The sequence below is a fragment of the Gopherus flavomarginatus genome, chromosome 1 (genome assembly GCF_025201925.1).
Source record: "Gopherus flavomarginatus isolate rGopFla2 chromosome 1, rGopFla2.mat.asm, whole genome shotgun sequence".
Taxonomy (NCBI): Eukaryota; Metazoa; Chordata; order Testudines; family Testudinidae; genus Gopherus; species Gopherus flavomarginatus.
In genome coordinates, this window is record NC_066617.1 from 267,914,283 (window position 1) to 267,937,630 (window position 23,348).

The following is a 23,348-nucleotide window of genomic DNA, read 5'->3' on the forward strand; positions in this document are numbered from 1 at the left end:
GTGCCATCCCAGCTTTGCGCAAACAAGTGGCACAGCAGACCGCCCAATGACCACAAGATCTGTTAAGATACAAAGGCACCTGGCCAGGTTTATTGTCGACGAAGCCCAGTCCTAGCTCCCCGGATCAATGTCTACAGTTACAGTAGCACATCTATGCCTGTGACAATGGACACAGCTCAGTGAATAGCCAGAGACACTCCCTTTGAGGCTCCATTTTATACATCAATACAAGCAAGTTATGTACTGTCCCTCTGGTGTAGTTAATTGACATCCTCTGACGCAGCCGATTACCACCCATCACCTTGTACATCTCTATCCATCACACAATCATCCTGATCTTATCTTCGGGATGGGTCAGTGTGTTCTTATCTTTAGAGAATGTGCTTGTTTCGAGGTGTTCTGGTACCACCCTTCTGGAATGTGTTTGTGTGAGTGCTCTGTGCCTATTGCAAAATGTGTGTTTTGCAATATCAGTGCTTTTGTCAGATTCTGTGAGCCGGGCTTGCCTCTAGCTCACAGCGTGATTTTGCTTTATATCAGCACATTTTTGACTGCTACTTTAGTCCAGGCCTCAGGTCAGGCCTCTGATAGAAGCACTTATGTTTCAGTCCCTCTTCCTCTAATGCACATCTGAAGGCAGAAAGTATAATTTAAGATTAATACTACAAGAGATTATTCCTTTTTGGATTATGTAAATTCTCACAGTGCTGCCATTTCCCTCTTCCATTACCACAGCATTCTATAAGGTTTTTTGCACCATGAAAGATGCAGTAAACAGACTTGGAACATGAAACTTTTGAAGACAGGCAGACCGAAGAGGATAAGAGAACCAAAACTGAGCAGATTTTCTTTCTCCCCGTACTCAGAAATTCTGTACATCACTTCTGAAACTTCACTGAATTGTGAAGTTGATAGATGGTGACATAATACAACTACCTCACTTCAGTTATTAGGAAATAACACTGACAAATCATCGTCAGGCCCAATTTTATAAAATAACTCCGGAAAAAGTATTTATTTAAATGGAAACTTTCACTGAATAAAAAGACCAACACTGGATCTTCTGAATAATTGTCCTGAAAAAACTTCTTCTTATTTAAAGTTTAGTCACAATGTCAATGCAATACACACAGAAAAACAAGGGATAATTTACATTTATTCTTTTCTACCATAGAATTCCTTAGAGTACAAATCAAGACTTGATCATAAAACACAAAAAACCCAGTTAGCACTTTTTCTTTTTTCTTCCTCTCTTATTCCATGATTTCCCTTTTTTGCCCTCAAACACAGATCGGGCAGTCACCATGACTGTGCTTTCTTCATCTTCATCCTCACCACTTGAGCTACTATTCATGTCTTCCTCCTGTCTCGCTGTGATTTTCTGAATTGCTGATTCCATGACAGTTTTTCCTCTTTTGCTCTTACTTAAAACTTTGCTTTCAGAATCCTCCCCTGAAGACCCACTGGATGCTTCTGACAGCTGCAACTCACCAATGAAACCGCCTCCATGGAAACTCTCCTCTTCGGACTTTGAATGTTTTTTCCTTTTTACCCTTTGGCTTTGTGCTGCAGTAGCTCGATCTGTTGTGTCTTGGACAGATATTTTTCCTTTAGTTTTCTCACAGTGTTTGAATTCTCTTTCTACAACAGCAATAGCCTCATCAGCTGCTGCTTCTTTTTCTTTCCTCCGCATACAAGTTACAGCTCTTCGAAGTCTCTGGCTCTTAATGGCTTGCTTTTCATGTTGTGCTAGTCTGAAGAATGAATCAATTCGAAGTTGAGTCTACAAGAATACACAACAATTAAAGAGGTGAATTTTAGATACCATGGTGATAGGCATTCTATAAATAAAATAGATTATGCAACAGTCTAAATTGGTGTAGAACAAAGACTGCTCAAATAAATGAAATATGAATCAAAAGTATATACAGAGTACAAGATGACTTACTAGAAGAGATTAGTAATTATACAATAATATAATTATTCATTAAGTTTTAAAAGTTTCCTTAGAGCAAGAAACACTACAGCCCTGTTTAAAGAAACAAATTAATGGCTAAGGAAGCACAATTCCCTTCACGTTTTACAAATATTGTGTTCATGCTTCTAACGTGTGTTATTTGCAACTACAGCAAAAATGGAGTCTCCTAGACCTGCACACACACATACTTATTAGCATATTCTCAAATGCAAAGCTATTAACAATAAAATGATTGCTTTACTCAATAAGCCCGACAACTATGCTTTTCATTTGCACAAACCAGTGAAATAAAATGTTACTCATTGATCAAATGAATTGAATGCTTACTGCAACATTTTAAGTCTTAACTGCAACCTTTTTGAAAGAGTCACTTAAGATTCCACATTGTTAACAGAGTGTGTGCAGATTTAAAAGTTCTCAATATATTTATGTTATAAAACGAAGTATTTTAAAAGCAATTCCTCCATTTATCTGCCTACTCCTATATTCAGGGATCTGCATCTCTCTGCAAGAGCTGATGCTATTACTAACATATAAAGCTTTATAGGAAATACAGAACAACCTCATTTAGCCAAACTATTTGAGAGAACATTTAAAAATGTTCAGATAGAGGAAGCTTTACATGAATGGAAGACTGCCAAGCCTGCTTTGAAAATTTTACAGGAGCCAAGCTTCAATGTATCAGAAGTAGGGATTAAATGGGGTTTACTTATGGTGCTTTAGGAATCTGTAATATCAGCTACTGCAGAACAAACAGAAGCCTGAACTCAGGAATTGACAGACAGCAGAACTATTAGTATAAATTTACATGCTGTAATTTAGTAAAATCTACGTGCTTCTGTCATAAACAGATAAGTAAGAGTTAATAGAACAGAAGTACTTCATATCTCCTTTGCCTGTAAAGGGTTAACAAGATCAGTGAGCCTGGCTGTCACCTGACCAGAGGACCAATCAGGGGACAGGATACTTTCAAATCTTCAGGGAGGGAAGTTTGTGTGTGTGTTGTTAGAATTTGGTGGTTGTTCTCTCTGGGTTCTGAGAGTAACCAGACGTGCAACCAGGTTTCTCTCCAATCTCCCTGATACAGGTTCTTATAGATTTAAAATAGTAAGTACTAGGTAATAAGGCGAGTTAGGCTTATGTTTGTTTCTTTATTTGCAAATGTGTATTTGGCTGGGAAGAGTTCAAATGTGTACTTGGCTGGAAGGAGTTCAAATTCGTATTTTGCTGAAAGGGTTTTAATTTGTACTTGTATACTTAGGCCGGGAGGGTATTCCCAGTGTCTATAGCTGAAAGACCCTGTAACATATTCCATCTTAAATTTACAAAGATAATTGGTACTGTTTTTTTCTTTCTTTAATTAAAAGCTTTTCTTGTTTAAGAACCTGACTTTTTTTATCCCGGTGAGACCCCAGGGGACTGGGTCTGGATCTGCCAGGGAATTGGTGGGGAGAAAGGAGGGAAGGGGGAGAGAGAGGTTAATTTTCTCTCTGTGTTAGGATTACTCTCTCTTTCAGGGAGAGTCTGGGAGGGGGAGAGAGAAGGAGGGGGGAAGGTGAATTTTCCTCTCTGTTTTAAGATTCAAGGAGTTTGAATCATAGTGATCTTCCAGGGTAACCCAGGGAGGGGAAGCCTGGGAGAGGCAACGGTGAGGGAAATGGTTTACTTTCCTTGTGTTAAGATCCAGAGGGTCTGGGTCTTGGGGGTCCCCGGGCAAGGTTTTGGGGGGACCAGAGTGTACCAGGCACTGGAATTCCTGGTTAGTGGCAGTACTACAAGTACTAACCTGGTAATTGAGCTTAGAGGAATTCATGCTGGTACCCCATCTTTTGCACACTAAGGTTCAGAGTGGGGATTATACCATGGCAGCTTCACAGAACACAAACTGTACAATATTTATGCCTAAAAGAACTTAAAATCTAATGTGATGTCATTTTAAAAATATATGTACTTACAATTTTAATATCTACATACACAAGGCCTAATTCCATGCTGACTTACAACTTGTGACAGCCCACAAATTCAATGGAATTGCAGGAGTTGTAGTTCAGCACAGAATATGATCAAGAGTCTGTTAAATGATTTGGGTTTATAATATTCTTTTGGTTGAAGCTTTGTTGGTTATTTTAAAAATACCAGTTTTTAAATTTTCAAGCCAGCTTTAAACTACATAAAATTCTCCAATAACACAATTACCTGTTGGGAGTTCAGCTGTTTAAGTACAGGCAAAAGGACTTCATCTGTCTTTGTCCTAGTCCAGCCAAAGCAACTCTGACAGAATGTGTAGGCAGTTAAGGTTCATCAAAAATTAAAAAAAACACTTCTTAATACCAAAGTATGAATGTGAAAAACGGAAGTTCCATACCTAACCAAGCATCTCTAAAAGATACTGTACCTAAAAGTTTTTGTACTGTAAGAACAAAGGAAATTTTGAGGTCTAGTAACAACTATTGCCAGTATTATCGCAAATGTCTCCAGAAAAGCTTATTCTTTTCTATTATCCACTAACTGTGTTTCAAACAACAAAAAGATCCCTCTGGTTACATCCAATATTGTTGTAAAAATATGTTAACCTGAAGAAAAGAAAAAACCCGCAATGTTTGTATATACACCAGAAGCTTCATTTAGTTACCTAACTATGGACCATCCATTTTTAGACACAGTGCTGTATCTCAAATTGCAATCAGTGCAAGAAATACATGGAGTGTGGCAAGGGATGCTAAATAAAGTAAGGATGGAACAACTTATTGTGTTTATGTTTAAAGTGAAATCCTCCTCACCTTACCTTTGCTTGAAGTGAGTGAGATTACAATATCACTCCTCATGCAAGTGAGACAAGCAGAATTTGGTTCTCTGGTATTGAACTTGCTAATAGACTCACACATTCTTTTCTATCAAACAACTTTGGTTCACAACTCCAACCAGATATAATTGTAAAAAGATATTCTCTGATCTGTTCTACGTCAGGCCTTCCCCAGATGAATGACCCCTTTGACTCATCCACCACAGGTTTCAGGTAAGCTTTTACTACTGCTGGATTTGGGAAGCCAGGACTCAGCTGCAGTTGCTGCAGTTTTTTCTTTACTTTGGTATCATGTGGATTGGATCTTATTTTCTTATTCTTCTGAGCTTCAGTCCACCATTCACTGAAGAGTATAGGAGGAGAAAGACATTCAGTTGTTTCAGTAAAATACATTTTAGACTATTAAGGGCTAACAAGCAAACTTAAACAGTCTTTATTATTATTATTATTTCTTATTTGTTTCCAGTAGTGCCATGACATGATAGGCAATTTCCAAACAACAAGCTGGCACAATCTCTGCCCCCAAGAAGCATACAATCAAAAGGCACACAGACACTTTATGGAGAAGATACACAACCTGTAAAGTACCAGTGGTCAAGGTGATCTTTGGCCACATCTTGGTCTGGACAGTAGAAGTCAACTAGATTCGTCAAAGGCAGCACAACAGAAGTGGGTCTTCAAGAGGTACGTAAGCACAAAGAGGCCGATGGCCTTACTAATGAGCTGAGGAAAAAGTGTTCCACACATAGGGATGATTCTTGGACGACTTTTGTAACAAAAAATGACATATATATATATATTTTTTTTTTTAAATAAAAAGTCATAGCCCCAGGTAAGCCCACTTCCAAGAGAAACTGCTCCGTGAAATTTTAAAAATTTGGCTCCAGTGAACTGTGCTATGGATTTATAAGTGGTTTAAAACCATTTTTATTGGAAAACAGGGAAGCCTCACTAACAGGATCACATGCACCCTTCAGCTCAAGGCCCACTGTTCCTTTCAAAGCACTTGACCCCTTGCCAGAAGACTTCTAAAGACGATAAAATATTACTTACAAATAGTAACAGTTGAAAATACAATCCAGCCACACAGAGATATTTACTGAATTAGGGTCGCTCATGCAGCCTTAATTCCAACCCCTCTCCATGCCCACTCCAGCCTTGCTCATAAGCATAATAGTCTTGATTACATACTGTTTAAACTGGACCCCAGATTCATTCAGGGCACAAGGAGAAATGCTGCTAAGAAATACTGAATAGCTAACAATGCACTTTCCATGTGGCCCCATGCTAAACTGGCTGCACAACCATCCAAACTCTGCAGTGAACACAGAACTAATTTTTTCATGGGCTTTTCTACAGCACTCATTACCATAATATTCAAGTACTTCACAAACATTTATGAGCTTATCTTTACAAACACCCTGTGAGCTAGGGAAGTATTATCCTCCCCATTTTACAACTGGAGAACTGAGTCACAGAGGTTTCATTCAAAATGGTCAGAAGTGTCCACTGAGTTTGGGTGCCTAACTCAACACACCTAGGACTTGATTTTCCAGCGTACTCAGCCTTTTTAAACACTTAATATGTTCATTGCATAGTGTCCTATGACTTCAGTTGTGTGTGCTCAGCACTTCTACAAGTCTGACCACAGTTATCTAAAGCTGAGTACCCAAAATAATAAAGAGCAGATAGTTAGTAGACACCTTGGAAAGTTTTGGTTTCAATGACTTGCCCAGCATCACATGTGCGAACTCTGAAAGAGACAAAGACAGAACCCAAATTTTCAGGGCAGGATTTAGTTTCCTAAAAAATAGAGTAGTCTTTTCCCTTCCTGTGATTCTAGGCCTCATTAGCTATACACTTTCCAACATCTGCAACACATGAGCTTGGGGTCCTACAGACAACACACATTCAGTACATAACCCTGATTCATTCCTAGAACACCACACTGTCCCCTGAGTGAGACAGGAGTTACGTGGGGGAAAAAAAAGTGTCTGTGATCATGTAGCCTAGGGAATCATAGACTATTAGGGTTGGAAGGGACCTCAGGAGGCCATCGAGTCCAAACCCCTGCTCCAAGCAGGACCAATCCCCAGATTTTTAACCCAGTTCCCTAAATGGCCCCCTCAAGGATTGAACTCACAACCCTGGGTTTAGCAAGCCAATGCTCAAACCATGTAATTAAAGACTGTATCATAAAGCGTAGGTACAAGGGGGCTGAATTAAAGGTTGCATGGGACAAACTTAATTCCAGCATTTCTTAACTTTTAAATGCATGACTTTGCAATGTTAACATTCATATAATTTTTTTGGAGGGTGGGGAGGGGGAAATAATATTTCCTAGATTTTAAGAAAAGCAAAATGAAAATACAGAAATTCTATCATGTGAAACCATAATGGCCTCCCATTTGGGTCATCATCAGGACCGCCTTTGGGTCCACAGCACAGATCTGTACTATTCCACCTGACTGATAGGAGTATCAGGCTGTTATCTTTTATACAGCCCAGCTACTAGAAGGGGATACCTGGTAGATAGCAAAACAACGTAGAAACTCAGGAATCCTGGGTTCTATTTCAGTTTCTGGAAGGGAATGTGTCTTAGGCCTGGTCCACACTACGCTGTTAAACCGATTTTAACAGCGTTAAATCGATTTAACGCTGCATCCGTCCACACTACACTGCTCTTTATATCGATTTAAAGGGCTCTTTAAATCGATTTCTGTACTCCTACACAACGAGAGGAGTAACGCTAAAATCGATATTACTATATCGATTTAGGGTTAGTGTGGACGCAAATCGACGTTATTGGCCTCATTCTTTTACAGTAGCTACCCACAGTGCACCGCTCCAGAAATCGACGCTAGCCTCGGACCACGGACGCACACCACCGAATTAATGTGCCTAGTGTGGACGCGCACAATCGACTTTATAATATCTGTTTTATAAAATCGGTTTAAGCTAATTCGCATTTATCCTGTAGTGTAGACGTACCCTTAGTGGTTATTGACCCTTCTTTACATGCCCTCCTGCTCCTTCTGTTTCTTGCACGTAACCCACAGCCTCTGCCCCTCCCTACCCTAACCTTTGTATGTCTCTTTTCAGGCAGTCTACTTCCCACTCTTCATTCTCCTCCTTCTAGCAAAAAATATAGAACACGCCTTCTCCCAAACTCGGGGGGTCCATATCTGTCTCACTGGAGTCCAACTCTGAAATGAACTCTGAAACAGTTGCACAGTTCTAAAAAACCCCAACTCTCCAGTTTTATTCTATTAGCTACATCAGAACATGCCACTGTTTCCTTGCCACTCCAGCTAATAATAACCTAACTTCCCCCAGAAGGGGGTGACAGGCAGACCAGTTGTAAGTCTCTGCATTAAGATAAAAGGGGAAAAAAAATAGGGGTAACATCATGGCAGGAATCTACTATAGACCACCAAATCATGAAGAGGAGATGGATGAAGCATTTTTAGAACAAATATCTAAAACACAAAACCTGGTAAGTAATGGGGGTCTTTAGAGGATATTTTCTGTTGAAAAATAAGATGGGAAACACATGTCTGCGTAGTTAAAGTCTTAGAATCCATTGGGGGACAAGTTCTTCTATCAGAAAGTAGTCAGGGGGTAGCCATTTTGGACTTGATTTTGACCAACGGAAACGAATTGGTTGCTAATCTGAAGCTGGAAGACTGTTTGAGTGACAGTAATCATGAAATAGACTTCATGATTCTAAGGAAAGGAAGGAGAAAGAGCAGCAGAATAAAGACAATGGTCTTCAAAAAGGCAGACTTTACCAAATTCAGAGAACTGGTAGGTAAGGTCCCATAGCAGTTTCTAATGGGCAGAATATGAAAGGCACAACTGCAAACTATTTCAGTGCAAAGAAAACATAGGAAGGATAGTAAGAAGCCAATATGACTCCATCAGGAGCTCTCTGATGACCTGAAAATAAAAAAGGAATTCTACAAAAAATGGAAACTTTTCCAAATAGCTAAGGAGAAGTACAAAAGAATAGCACAAGCATGTAGGGACAAAATCAGAAAGATTAAGGAACAAAATGAGTTACACCTAGCAAAGGACATAAAAAGCAATAAGAAGAGATTCTCAATCTTTCCAGACTACTGCATCCCTTTCAGGAGGCCGATTTGCCTTGTGTACCTCAAGTTTTACCTCACTTAAAAATTACTGGCTTACAAAATCAGACAAAAATACAAAAAGGGTCACAGCCACATTATTACTGAAAACTTTCTTACTTTCTCATTTTTACCATATATTATAAAATAAATCGCAACCCCCAGGTTGGGAAACACTCATAGTATACAGCAGTGTTTCTCAAACTAGGGTCACCGCTTGTGTAGAGAAAGGCCCTGGCAGGTTGAGCCAGTTTGTTTACCTGCCCCGTCCACAGGTCCGGCCAACTGCGGCTCCCATTGGCTGCAGTTCGCCGCTGCAGGCCAATGGGGGCTGCTGGAAGTGGCAGCCAGTAAGTCCCTCGGTCTGCGCCGCTTCCAACAGCTGCCATTGGCCTAGAACAGCAAACCGTGGCCAGTGGGAGCCACGATCAGCCGGACCTGCGGATGGGGCAGGTAAACAAACCAGCCCGACCTGCCAGGGGCTTTCCCTACACAAGTGGTGAACCTAGTTTGAGAAACACTGGTATACAGAGTAGCATAAACAAGTCATTCTCTGTATGAAATTTTAGTTTGTACTGATTTTGCTAGTGCTTGTCATGTAGCCTGTTGTAAAACTAGGCAAATATCTGGTTAAGTTGATGCACTCCCTCAAAGACCTCTGCATACCCCTGGCTGAGACTCACTGACTTAGCTAATGAAGTGGAAAGCATGTTTAGAAAATCTGTAGATACCACCTGCGAGAGGCTGCCAGCACTTTAGAGGACAGGATTAGAATTTAAAATGACCTTGACAAATTGGAGAATGGGTCTGAAATCAAGATTAAATTCAATTAAGACAAGTGCAAAGTACTACACTTAAAGCGCCTCTCCCCGCCACAGCCCTGAGCGCCTGCACGGCACTTAATAGGCTGCTGCATGGCTTAGAGAGAAAACTTAGATACAGTAGATCACAAATGGAATACAAGCCAACAACATGATGCTGTTGTGAAAAAGCCTAATATCATTTTGGAGTGTATTAACAATTGGGTTGTATGTAAGACACAGGAGATAATTGTCTCGCTTTACTCGGCACTGATGAGGCCTCAGCTGGGAGTCCTGTGTCCAGTTCAGGGTGTCACATTTTAGGAAAAATGTAGATAAACTGGAGAGAGTCTAGAGGAGAGCAAAAAATATATATAAGTGATAAAACCTGACTTATAAGGAAATGTTAAAAATATTGGGCATATTTAGTCTTGAGAAAAGAAGACTGAGGGGGGATCTGATAACAGTATTCAAATATGGTAAGGGCTGCTATGAAAAGAGCCCTGTGATCAACTGTTCTCCATTTTCACTGAATGTAGGATGCTGCAGATTAAGCCCATTACTACATAAGGGAGATGTAGGTTAAATATTAGGAAAAACTTTCTATCTATGAGGGTAACTAACTCTGGAATAGACATCAAACAGAGGCTGTGGAATCCCCATCATTGGAAGATTTTAAGGAAACACTGGAGAAACACCTATCAGAGATGGTCTAGGTTTACGTGGTCCTCACTCAACAGAGGGGACTGGACTTTGTGACTTTCTGAAATCCCTTCCAGGCCTATGATTCTATGATAGCTAGGTTGATTTCTATAGTAACCTGTACTCCTCACCTATGTTCGTAACATCTCTCTTTACACGGTAAAGTGATAGAAAAATACGTAAAACATCTGTATTATGGAAAGAAAAATCAAACAAAATCATACGTGAATTTTAAGAGAGGTTCCATTCCAGGGCCAGGGAATTCATTTAAAATCTCCATTGCTGTTACACAGCCAACAGATGGGATTCCTTCAGTGTAGTCACTTCCAAGCAAATAGGCCAAATTAATGAACTTGCTTCTGTCTAATCCTGTAAGACAGAAAACATAAACCAGACATTACTCTATGAATTTAAACTCTGTTCTCCCAAAGACAACAATAGCACCTTATCTAAAAATAAAAAAACAGTAACAGGAAAACGCACAGGCATTAACAGAGATCAAAGCTACTCTGATTCAAGGTCAGGGCTTGCTTTACATGCTGGACCAATCTCAAAACATTACTGCTGGCCTAGTGATTGCTTTAAGGAACTGTATCTGACAACCCCTTAGAGTCAAAATTAAATGCTGTTTGGAACCTTGGGGACTTGTAAAATAACTTAAAAGCCAAAAATTAGTGCATCTTAAAAAAAAAAAAAAAAAGCACCCACACACCTACATCTCACCCCATCTTCAATTCTGACCTAAGTTTAGTGGCTTAGATATCAGGAATTCAGAGACAGAACCAATGCTGCACACAACATCCTGAAGTCTGGAATCACAGTATTCAAATAGCTTAAAAGCAGCGGTTCTCAAACTGTGTGGTCTATGCTCCCTGGCTAGAGGTTGATCACACTGTGTTGGCAGGACACAGGGTGGTGATGTTCATTGCTTCAAGTTGCATCTACAGGCCTCCAGGCTTTGGAAAGGAAGAGGAGAAGTCAACCTAGCTGCCACTACTAGGCAGTGGTGTTACAAGATGACAGAAAATCAGAACCACCCCTCAGGGACTGGATCTACTAACTTACTCCAGAAATTACTTCAATGGAGAGGGATAAGGGAGAAGTGTGCATGCTAGGACGGTCCATCAGGCAGCTAATCAGAATGTTTATATGTCCATGGCAGCAGGAGAGAAAGACCACTGGGCATAGGGAACCATGTGCAGAAGAAAGGAAGAACAGGAAAGATGGCAGACAAAGTGAAACTGATTTTTTCCCAAAACATACCAAAATATATTACTGTATCACAGATAGTTAAAAACAAATAATTTCATAACACTTCTTTCACATAAGCAATTGCAACCTCTGCCACAAAAGGTACAAATAAGGTAATCAGAGAAAAGAGACTCGCTTTTATACACTCACACCCCAACTTTGATATTTTCTCCACTTATCTTCTTGAACTGCTGCAGTTACTCTTGCATATAGAAATAAGAAGTGCTTATCACATCAGGCACAGTACTGGACAAAAATGATGTCTCAGAATTTGCTGGCAAAACGAACCACAGCAGGAGAACAAATACTTTTTCATTACGTAAAACCATTGAGAAGTTTTGCATGATCAATAACCAATAACCATTAAAATACTGTTTCAAATCTCTGAACTGGAAGTTTTGCCTAAGAAATGCTGAGGAAGAGTTGGAATAGGCAGAAATTGTCCTTAATAAATTAGGTGACAGACACAGAAATTTAAAAAGTTCAGTAGTTTACTATGTGCCATGGCTAAAAATTTTGTTAAGACCAGTATACTTTTTTGATCTTTGGCCTTGCACCAGCAATCAGAAGCAAAAATACTACCATGGATTAATTAGTAATTGAAAATTGTTCTACAATATGATTTAATCCATTAGATCTCTTTATAACACAGTTATTTAGAGAAGCTTATAATCTGCCTATATAAATCTGCTCTGACTAAAACTATGCATGGTCTTTTCTCTTCTTCACACAAAAATGTGAATGTTTACCAGAGAACAGACTTGCATTTCATACATGGTAGCTACTACTACTCTCGTAATTAGGTCACTAGCCTAGCCCCAGTGCAATGAATGGCTGTGAATTTAAAGAGATTACTTAATGCACAAACCAACACAGAAGGATGGTATCTGATGCGACTTTGATCTCTTTCAAAAAAACGCACCACCACAATAGTTATATATGATTCTGAATGAGTTCCAGTATTAAGAAGATACAGAACAAAACTGCCCATCAAAAGCAAGCAAATAATATATCCCGTATACAAGCACTTGCACCTTACCTAGCTGGTTTTGAATATCCACATATTGGTAATATTCCACATACTTGTCCTGACTGAAGAAATTTTTATAAACATGCCGTGCTCCAAATAGCCAAATATCACTATCATCAGTGATCGTCCCAGATGTCTGATCAGTAAGGTCCAAGACAGCACATTGAGCCTCTGCCTCCATAGGTGCTTCAACGTAAGGAACACCAAACAGACGGAGAAGCTCCTACAGGAAATGGGGTTAATACGTCATCAAAAAGGATAGCTCATAATACCATACCTGCTCGACTCAAAAATGTGCTTGGTTCACATTTGGATAGTGTTTACTCATTCACAGAAAACCTAAATAATTTACACAAAGTCAAGGGGCCGAATCCTACTCATTTTACTCATACAATCTGTGACAGGAAAGTCAAGCATTACATGATCACCTTACTTCGTTGGAGTTTGAGGATTTTGGTTTCTGACCCATTCAAGTCTATCAGTTTTCTGTTTTCTAAGGAAGGTAGCCCTGGGATGTCATGATCGGGCCTGGAATGGTAGTTTGTGGGGCAAAAGTCTGTAACCAGGATGAGCTGAACTGGAGAGGAGATGGGGGCAGGGACACCACCCCCCACATCCCCAGCTCTCCAACTGAGATGCCATGCTGACCTCATGAGGAAGAAGGTGGCCTTCACCAGTTGGACAGGTTGTTATTTTGTCAACTATATTTTCTTTGGATCCAATTCCACAAGCCTAACACATGGCAAGTAACACCTTATTCTGTGAGGAAACGCATTACTACGCAATGTGAGCTATGATGGAAGAAAACAGTTCAAGAATATAAGGTGCTAGGCAAACTGTATTTAATACAAATATGTACAGGAACAGGATTGTATTATACTTCAAAATCATGTGTCCACTGGCTCTCTCTTTTTTTAAAAAATGGTTAAAATGAAAAAGAAGAATATCTATAGGAACAGAGTATCTCAGTGCAGAGAAAAAAGAATACATCAGTTTTTATAGATTCTGAGGTCTTCTCTGATCATCTAGTCTTATCTCCTGCAAAACACATGCCATCTAATTTCCCACAGTAACTTCTCCAATAAACCCACAACTTCTGGTTGAATTAGAGAATACCATTCAGAAAGACATCTAGTCTTGATTTATAGACTTCAAGAGACAAAGAATCCATCATATTCTTTTCTAAAGTTGTTTGAATGCTTAGTTACCCTCACTGTTAAAAATTTGTGCTTCATTTCTACGCTGAATTTGTCCACTTTCAGCTTCAAGCCACTGGATCTAGTTATAACTGTCTGCTAGATTAAGCACCCATCTGCCACCAGAAATCTTCTCCCCATATTGGTAATTATAGACCATGATCAAGTCACCTCTTAACTGTTTCTTGGATAAGCTAAATGCTCTCTCTGATTTTTCCTCCCTGTACTTCTCAGTTCCAAAATGACTGAAAACTGGCTACGCAGATCACTAACTTAGAGGAAAACACCCAGCCTCCTTAACTCTTTAATTCATTTGTTTCAATACAAGTTACGCATGTAAATATTAATTTTAGGAAAAGTGAAGCATTACAAGACTTGAAAAGTCCTCAAGCATGTCTGATAGCAGACACGACTTTAAATTCTGCTGTTCCCAATTTACATATTCCAGGAAGTCCACTTTGGACTTCGCTATTGCTATTGATTTAACGCGAAGGGTGCTCCAGTTCTATAAATGATGTAGCATAAAACTGGAAGACAAACAATTGTGAGCAAGTAATTTTATAGCCGTATTTCTGACCATGAAAGACAGCAATAACATCCTAGAAGTTTTTTGTTTTTTCTAAAAATTCTTATAATAATACAAATGAATCGTATATTTACATGTGTCAATAGTGCGGATAAATCATCTTTCGTTTATCAGAACACCTTTCTAGTTCAGACTGGACTCTGCTAAATGTGCTGTTATATGACATAACAACTCCAGTTATGCGCATACATATCCCAATCTATGGAAACTACTCTTCCCCCATTTCTTCTCCTTCCTCCCTTCTCCAAAGCATGGATGTGCGTTAGTGAATCATTTTTTTTACTATTTTCAGGCTGATCTCATTCATTTTTATCTAGTGCTACCAAAGGCTATAATGTTTACATTTTTTTAGGGTTGTTGATTAATTGCAGTTAACTCAAGCGATTCATTCAAAAAATTAATCAATGTTAATTGCACTGTTAAACAATAGAATATCAATTGAAATGTATTAAATATTTCAGATGTTTTTCTACATTTTCATATATATTTGATTTCAATTACAACACAGAATACAAGTGTATATTATTTTTATTAGAAATATTTGCACTGTAAAAATGGAGAGTTTTTTTCAATTCACCTCATACAAGTATTGTAGTGAAAATGCAACTTGCAAATGTAGATTTTTTTGTTACATAACTGCACTCAAAAACAAAACAATGTAAAACTTCAGATCCTACAAATCCACTCAGTCCTACTTTTTCTGTCAATCGCAGACAAACAAGTTTGTTTACATTTACAAAGATAATGCTGCCTTCTTCTTATTTACAATGTCACCTGAAAATGAGAACAGACATTTGCATGGGACTTTTGTAGCCGGCATTGCAAGGTATTTACATGCCAGATATGGTAAACATTCATTTGCTCCTTCATGCTTTGGCCACCACTCCAGAGGAAAATGCTTCCAGCTGATGATACTTGTTCAAAACATAATGTGTTAATTAAATTTGTGACTGAACTCCTTGGGGGAGAACTGTATGTCTCCTGCTCTGTTTTATCCTCACTCTGCTATATACTTCATATTACAGCAGTCTCGGATGATGACCCAGCACATGTTCTTCATTTTAAGAAGACTTTCACTGCAGATTTGACAAAACGCAAAGAAGGAACCAATGTGAGGTTTCTAAAGACAGCCATAGCACTCGGCCCATGGTTTAAGAATCTGAAGTGCCTTCGTGCGGCGCATGCTTTCAGAAGTCTTAAAAGAGCAACATGCCGATACAGAAATTACAGAACCCAAACCACCAAAAAAGAAAATCAACCTTCTGCTGGTAGCATCTGACTCAGATAATGAAAATGAGCATGCATCAGTCCACACTGCTTTGGACTGTTATCGAGCAGAATCCATCATCAGCATGGACGCATGTCCCCTGGAATGGTAGATGAAGCATGAAGTGACACATGAATTTTAGCGCATCTGGCATGTAAATATCTTGCAACATTGGCTACAACAGTGCCACAAGAACCTCTGTTCTCACTTCCAGGTGATTTTGCTTTTATAAAAAAAAATAATAATAAGCAGGCAGCATTATTTCCTGCAAATGTAAACAAACTTGTTTGTCTGAGTGATTGGCTGAACAAGAAGTAGGACTGAGTAGACTTGCAGGCTCTAAAGTTTAACACAGTTTTATTTTTGAATGCAGTTACAAATGTAGAATTACGTACAAAAAGTAAGTTCAACTTTCATTATAAAGAAATTGCATGGAAGTACTTTTATTAGGTAAACTGAAAAATACTATTTCTTTTGGGCTTTTTTTAATGTGCAAATACTTGTAATCAAATACAAATATGTACACTTTGTATTCTGTGTTGTAATTTAAATCAATATATTTTAAAATGTAGAAAACATCCGCAAATATTTACATAAATGGTATTTCATTATTGTTTATTAATTGTTTTTAATTGTGCAATTAATTTTAACTGGTTGACAGCCCTAATTTTTTTCCAGAGATCCCTTGCTTGAACTGTGTTCTGTGCCCTGTTAAAGTCGGTTTCAAAACAATTTGCACAGTTTTTACTGTTAAATTAGAATCAGTTACAGCATTAATAGTTTGTCTGCCACCATGTGGCTTGCAATATCTCAAGCTCTTACCAAAGTATAATTAATGGGGGGAGGAGAGGAAAGGGTGTTAAAAAAACAAAAATCACATCCTGGTGAAAGTACAAGGAAGCCTTTTAACCTGAAACTGGGACACAATTTATACCATATGAACTCTCTCTCTTGTCCTCCAAAGAAAGCCTGCAAATTAGTATTTTGGAACATCATTTACAAATATTAGATACCACTGTGTGTTACTTCATCGGGTGTCAAGTCAGTATAGTCTTTAAACAAGACCAGATACCTTTAAACCTATAAAGTACTTAAAATCAAGATAGGATCTCTTTCTAAAAGATATGCTATAGCTCTAACAAAAATTATGGGCTTTATGCAGAGATTACTGGGTGAGGCTCTTTGGCCAGTGGTATGCAGGAGGTCAGATAATCACCATAATGGTCCCTTCGGACCTTAATAATCTATTAATCTATAGGAAACCTTAACTGGCTACAGTTTACCTGCATTAAAATTAGAGTGATTCTATGTTATTGTGAGGGTTTAATACTCAAAGGATTTTGCATCGTTTACATGCCTCGTACAGCAAGAGCCAAAGATCAAATTTAGGGGGAGGAGGGGAGAGATAAGCTCCCTCCTGACTTCCCATACAAAATGATACAGTGTGGTACAGGTTAAAAAAAGTCGGGGGTAGCATTCAAGCACATTTTTCACTCAACTATGGTAAATACAAAATCTAAGCCCCACAAAAGTGAAAATCCTGTAAGGTTTCAAAAAAATATTATTGTGCATATGTGCAGTAACCAGAGTCTGATACAGAATGCGCTTACACTTCCAAAAACATCAGCTACTAGCATGACTTCAGTTGGTAAGAAATGCAGAAAAATGAACACACACAAAGCTGGATATGACACACACAAGCATAATCCAAAATATTTTTTTAGTTTTCATAGAATTATAGAAATGTAGGTCTGGAAGGGACCTGGAGAAGTCATCAAGTCCAGCCCCCTGTGCTGACCATCCTTGATATGTGGTCTGTTCTTAAAAATCTCCAACAATGGAGATTCCACAACCTCCCTTGGAAGCCTGTTCCAGAGCTTAACAGCCCTTATAGTTAGAAAGGTTTTCCTAATATCTAACTTAAATCTCCCTTGCTGCAGACTAAGCCCATTACTTCTTGTCCTTCCTTCCGTGAACAAGGTGAACATTTGTGTATTTGTATATTTTCAAAAATTTCAACAGTACAATTTTAAAAACGTTTCAGTTCAAACATTAGGTACAATTTGCTGCACGTCACCTTATAAAGGCTTTTTAATTTCTACTCAATCTTATTACTCCCTTCTCTTGCCCCACACTAAAAAATATAAGCTTGATACTTGAAAAAAAGGGAAGATATTTTCCCTTATTTATTCATGAAGTATGAACCTTAACTGTACAATGTAACATGTAATATTTCAGGCATTTTGAATCTGAGACATGTTCTTTTAATATTCTCTCAAGTAGGCTGAGGAAAGAAAACAAGCTCATAAGCGAGAAAAGTGACCCAGAATTAAACATTATAAACCAGAGGTCGGCAACCTTTCAGAAGCGGTGTGCCAAGTCTTCATTTATTCATTCTAATTTAAGGTTTCACATGCCAGTAATATATTTTAATGTTTTTTACACAGTCTCTCTCTCTAAGTCTATATATTACATAACTAAACTAGAGTTGTATTGTAAAACAAACAAGGTTTTTGAAATGTTTAAGAAGCTTCATTTAAAATGAAATTAAAATGTTGATCTTACACTGCCGGCCCGCTCAGCCCGCTGCTGGTCTGGGGTTCTGTTCACCTAGGCCGGCAGCGGGTTGAGCGAGGCCTGCGGCCGGGACCCCGGCTGGCAAGGGTCCGTCAGTCAGAACCTCAGACCAGCAGCAGGCTGTGTGGGGCCGGTGGCCAGGACACAAGAGGGCTGAGGGCAGAAGGCTGGAGTCAGGGCTGGGTATGTGGAGGGGTGTAGGTGTCACGGCAGAGGGGGGGCTGGGTATGGGTGGGGGTGCCAGAGTCAGGGCTAAGGTTGTGGGTGGAGATGAACGAGTCAAGCAGAGGGCTGGGCGTGTATGAGGGAGGTACAAGGGCTCAAGGCAGGGGCCTGGGGGGTGTGCAGGGCTCAAGGCAGAGGGCGTGGGGGTGGGAGGGGTCAGGGCTCAGAGGAAAGGGCTGGGTGACTGCCACTCTAAGAACTCCTAACCCCACTGCTCCTTGTCCCCTGACTACCCCCTCCTGGGACCCCTGCCCCCAACTGCCCCCCAGGACCCTACCCCCTATCTAAGCCTCCCTGTTTCTTGTCCCCAGACTGGACTCTACCCCCTACCTATGCCCGGATTGCCTTGACCCTTATCCACATCCCCATCCCCAGCAAGGCCCCAGGACTCCCATGCCTATCCAACCACTCCCTGCCCCCTGACAGGACCCCCAGAATTCCTGACCCATCCAACCTCGCCCCCCCCCCACACACACACACACCTCCCTTCCTGCTCCAACCCTCTCCACACTCCTGCCTCCTGACAGGACTCCCAGAACTCCCAACTCATACAACCCTCCCAGCTCCTTGTCCCCTGACCACCCCCTCCAGAGACCCCCCACCCTAACTGCCCTCCCCAGGACCATCATTGCTCCCGTTCCCCTGACCCCTATCCACCCCCTGCCCCCTCACAAACCCCGGGACTCCCATGCCCCATCCAACCTCCTCTGCTCCAACTGCCCCCTCCAGAAACACCCACCCCTAGCCATCCCCTCATCCAACCCACCCTGCTCCCTGACTGCCGCCACCCCATATCCAACCCCCCCAGCCCTGGACCCCTTACCATGAGGCTCCACACAAAGCTAGATATGCTGCTCCGTGGGAGCACGCAGCCCCGCCCCTCCAGTTGAATGGGGAGCGTATCTGCCTCCCCGCAGAGCCAAACGCTGCCCTGCGGGAGCACGGAGCCCCAACCCCAGAGCGCTGCACGTGGCGGCAGGGCTTCAGGGGAGGGGAGAAGGCGGGGGAGGGACTGGCAGCTTGCTGTGCTCTGCCCGGTGCTCCGGCCCGGGAGTGCGGACCCTGTGGCTTGCCATGCCAAGAGAGTGGGGCTATGAGCCCACCCTGTGCGCACGGCTATGCTTCTGCTCCCTGCCCCTGCTGGGGGAACAGAGGGCAGAGGAGAGCGGGCCGGGTGGGCAGGATTTTTAATGGCATGCTGGAATCCCGGCAGGCTCCAGCATGCCATTAATAATTGGCTCACGTGCCGTCTTTGGCACGTGTGCCATAGGTTGCCGACCCGTTATAAACAGTGTTTGATATACTGTTTGACTTGCCAAGAGGTACAGTGATTTTTATTTTTAATGTCATTATGAGCTTCAAACATTACCTGACTTTCCAAGAACATCTGTCCTGTTACAGTGGCAGCAATACGCTCCTGCTGTTGTTTTTGAGCCTGAAGCACGTTTTGCTCAACAGAAAGGTTGTTTTCCAGAGCTTCCAATTCCGCCTGCATATTAAATAAATGCAAAGTTTGGTCATACCAACAACGAAGTATATTAAATTGTTTATACATATATGTGCTTGGCTATAATTACAACAAGACCCTGTGCAACACTAATTCACACAGATGCCTGTAAGTCTTCAGACTCTCCTAATGAAGCATATCATAAGGATATAAATATAAGAGCTGAGACCTCATAGCTCCCGCTGACTTCATCTAGAGTTGTGGGTGCTCAGCAACTCTGAAAAATCAGGTTCAATATATTCTGTACCTTTCAAGCAGACAAATGAATAAGACAGGGATGAAGCCAGTAAGTTAAAGGAGGCACACAATAGCTCTGCCATAAGTGTCCATTCAATAGTGTCCTTTAGAAAAGCAATTTAACTGGAGATTACTTTACTATTCCCTCAATACAGCTAACAAAAAACAAGTATCATTACCAAACTAATATCTTGCCACTCATTCACTGCATCTTCCCTGTCTTTTTCGGTTTCAGCATTCTGATGAATAGTCAACTGCACTTCTTCAGCGTCTTTAAGGAGGTTCTCTGTGGCACCATCTTCTCCTTCCTTCTCCAGTTCTGTAGCTGCTGCTTCAACAGCCAATGTCTCATCAGGTTCAGAGGGAGCATGTGATGTTTTAAATATTTCACCTGGAAGCCCAGTGTCATTACTACTTTGACTGTCCACTTCAATAAAGCTACCTGCACAAGGGGAAGGGGAAAAAAAGCATGTTTTCTTCCTTAAGGGGGAAAAAAAATACCATACTCAACTCCTAAGATAATTAATAAAAAAATAATGTATTATTTCCATCAGACAGTGCCATTCTCCAGGACTCCTCTGGGCAGACCCACTGTTGGAGAGAAGTAGGAAATGTCAACGTCTAACATCACCTAAGAGCTTTTGCTGCTCTCACAGTTTCTGCAGTATCTTTTTTTTTCCTCTCCCCAGACTAGTGATGTCCTGAGAAGACAGAATTAAAATACTGATTGTCTGAACTAGCTTTACATTTCTTTATTTCCTTATAAAATATTGATACTCATGTAGAATGTGAAAGCTTGAGTCTTTAGAGTTAAAAGAAGACAGATTATCTATGGAAACATCAGCAATTAGCCTTTTTTATTCATTACATTTTTTATAATTTGTATTGAATTGATGAGAACTGCAGTTTTACCTTCTTCTATACTCAGTGTAAAGTTTTCAAGATTAATGCTGATAGATATATAAAAATAATACAGCTGTAAAAATAATGAAGATGTATGATTTAGGAAATTTTAAGCTGTACACTAAAAAAGTTATTTATTTATTTAAGAGGAAAAAAGGAACTAGGGATGGATGTGTGTGCATGAGTACATATCTCTGTTTTCCCTGTTGCATAGCACTTCCCCCAGGGAAAAAAAATGTTAAATAGCTTCTATGTGGTATGACTTTGGCAGAGCTTTTCTATCAAAAATGCTTAAATAAATCAATCAATAGTAAGATAAAATAAAATACGTGCAGTCCTGACTGGGTGAAACTATGGTGGGGAAAACAGATTTTGGTTTATGTAATGGCATTAGTCCTACCCTGTCACAGGAACCTTATTTTTTTTAAGGGGCGGGTTAGTTTGTTTTTAAACAGAAGCGATCGCTCATTACTTTGCATAATCTTATTTTTAAATGAGTAATAAAATTGTGACAGCGTGTAATAAAAACACAGAAGATAAAATGGAGCATAAGATGTTTACAGTTTTAAATGCATTGTATAGGAAAACAAAACAGTTTAAAGATCTACACTACAATTTAATTTTGTTGACAGGAGCAAGCATCTGAACGGCCTCATCCTTCAATGAATTTCTCTTTTCACCACTTCTTTCAGAGGATGGAAGTTTATACCCATGAATCCAGCATCCATGAGGGAATACCACCCTTCCTGCTGACCTCACAGTTCCATGAGTAGAAAAGGGCAGCAAGTGTCTGCGAGATTCTACACCAGGGGTCGGCAACCTCTGGCACGTGGCTCGCCAGGGTAAGCACTCCAGCGAGCCGGGCCAGTTTGTTTACCTGCTGCGTCGGCAAGTTCAGCCGATCACAGCTCCCACTGACTGCGGTTTGCCGTCCCAGGCCAACAGGGGTGGCGGGAAGCAGCGCAGGCGAGGGATGTGCTGGCCGCGGCTACCCGCTGCCCCCATTGGCCTGGGACGGCGAACCACAGCCAGTGGGAGCTGTGATCAGCCGAACCTGCCAGTGCAGCAGGTAAACAAACTGGCCCGGCCTGCCAGGGTGCTTACCCTGGCGAGTCACGTGCCAGAGGTTGCCGACCCCTGTTCTACAACAAGTCAACATATCAAAGTAGCTTAAATTAATTTATGCTGCTTACGTCTCTGTGCCATGGAATTTCCTCACCCCTTCAAGGTGGGATCCAGATGCAGCAGACAGGTAATAACTTAGCAGCATGACTTTTTGCATGAGCCAGATGGTTTATGGAGCTAGGGGAGCTAAAGTGGCTGGCCATCAATACAGCGTTTGCTCAAATTTAGAGAAGAGAATGGTAAAACTTTGCCTTCCATGCTAAAGAATTACATGAAACTAGAGGTTTCAATTACAGTGAATAGCAATAATGTTCACAGGGGAGAATCTTGCCCAAAGATTTCTCTCCTCTTATAAAAAAAGAATGTTTATTATATAGTGGTGTTGGAGCATCATTACAGTTTAAACATCAACCTTTGTAAATCCTTTAACATTGACACACCAAATTTCAAGGAAAACTGACTAACTCAGGAGGTTACAGGATAGGATTAATGGCACGAATTTGGAGTCATCCAAGCTAGGAGTTCTAGAGATAAACCCTCCCAAAAAAATGACATTTAAAAAAAAAGTTTCTAAGTGGGTTTTTTTTTTGCCCAGTGCTAGAAATGAACCTACTGATGAGATATGGATCAAAAATGGTTTCAATATGCAGCATTTTACCCAAGGCAGCGCATGGTACACACTAAATCTTTGCGGGACCCAAATAGAGAACAACATTAAAGAACATACATGTTTACACTGTACGTGTACCAATACAGAGAAAGAACTAGAGGATTTCCATTCCAACTATTTTTTAATGCTTTAAAGTTCAAATCTTGTAAGTGGTCTAACATCCAAATGTTTAAGGGGATTGCTTCATGGAGTTGCAGAGCAGCATTAGTGATCCAAATCTGGGTTCATGACGAAAGGATTCCCAAGTTACAGACCTCCTCCCCTCAAAAAAAATGTACAAGTTGTTTACCTCCTTTTTCAACCCATTTCATCCACAGGATTCCCGCTAACTCTATTAAAGAGCAAAAAGAGAGGGGTGGGG

The 23,348-nt window shown here is 40.5% G+C and overlaps 1 protein-coding gene across 1 annotated transcript in view; it reads right to left on the bottom strand.

Moving 5' to 3' along the window:
- Nucleotides 1-1,138: 1,138 nt before the first annotated feature.
- BIVM (basic, immunoglobulin-like variable motif containing) overlaps nt 1,139-23,348 on the bottom strand; it is an 82,857-nt gene continuing 60,647 nt past the window's right edge. Inside the window, exons 22-28 of the mRNA XM_050937535.1 lie at nt 20,469-20,731; nt 19,915-20,034; nt 12,704-12,917; nt 10,638-10,782; nt 4,922-5,124; nt 4,175-4,257; nt 1,139-1,783 (exon numbers count right to left, since the gene is read on the bottom strand). Of these exons, the coding sequence (XP_050793492.1) occupies nt 1,226-1,783; nt 4,175-4,257; nt 4,922-5,124; nt 10,638-10,782; nt 12,704-12,917; nt 19,915-20,034; nt 20,469-20,731 (1,586 nt within the window). The 3' untranslated portion in view covers nt 1,139-1,225. The remainder of the gene's footprint in view (nt 1,784-4,174; nt 4,258-4,921; nt 5,125-10,637; nt 10,783-12,703; nt 12,918-19,914; nt 20,035-20,468; nt 20,732-23,348) is intronic.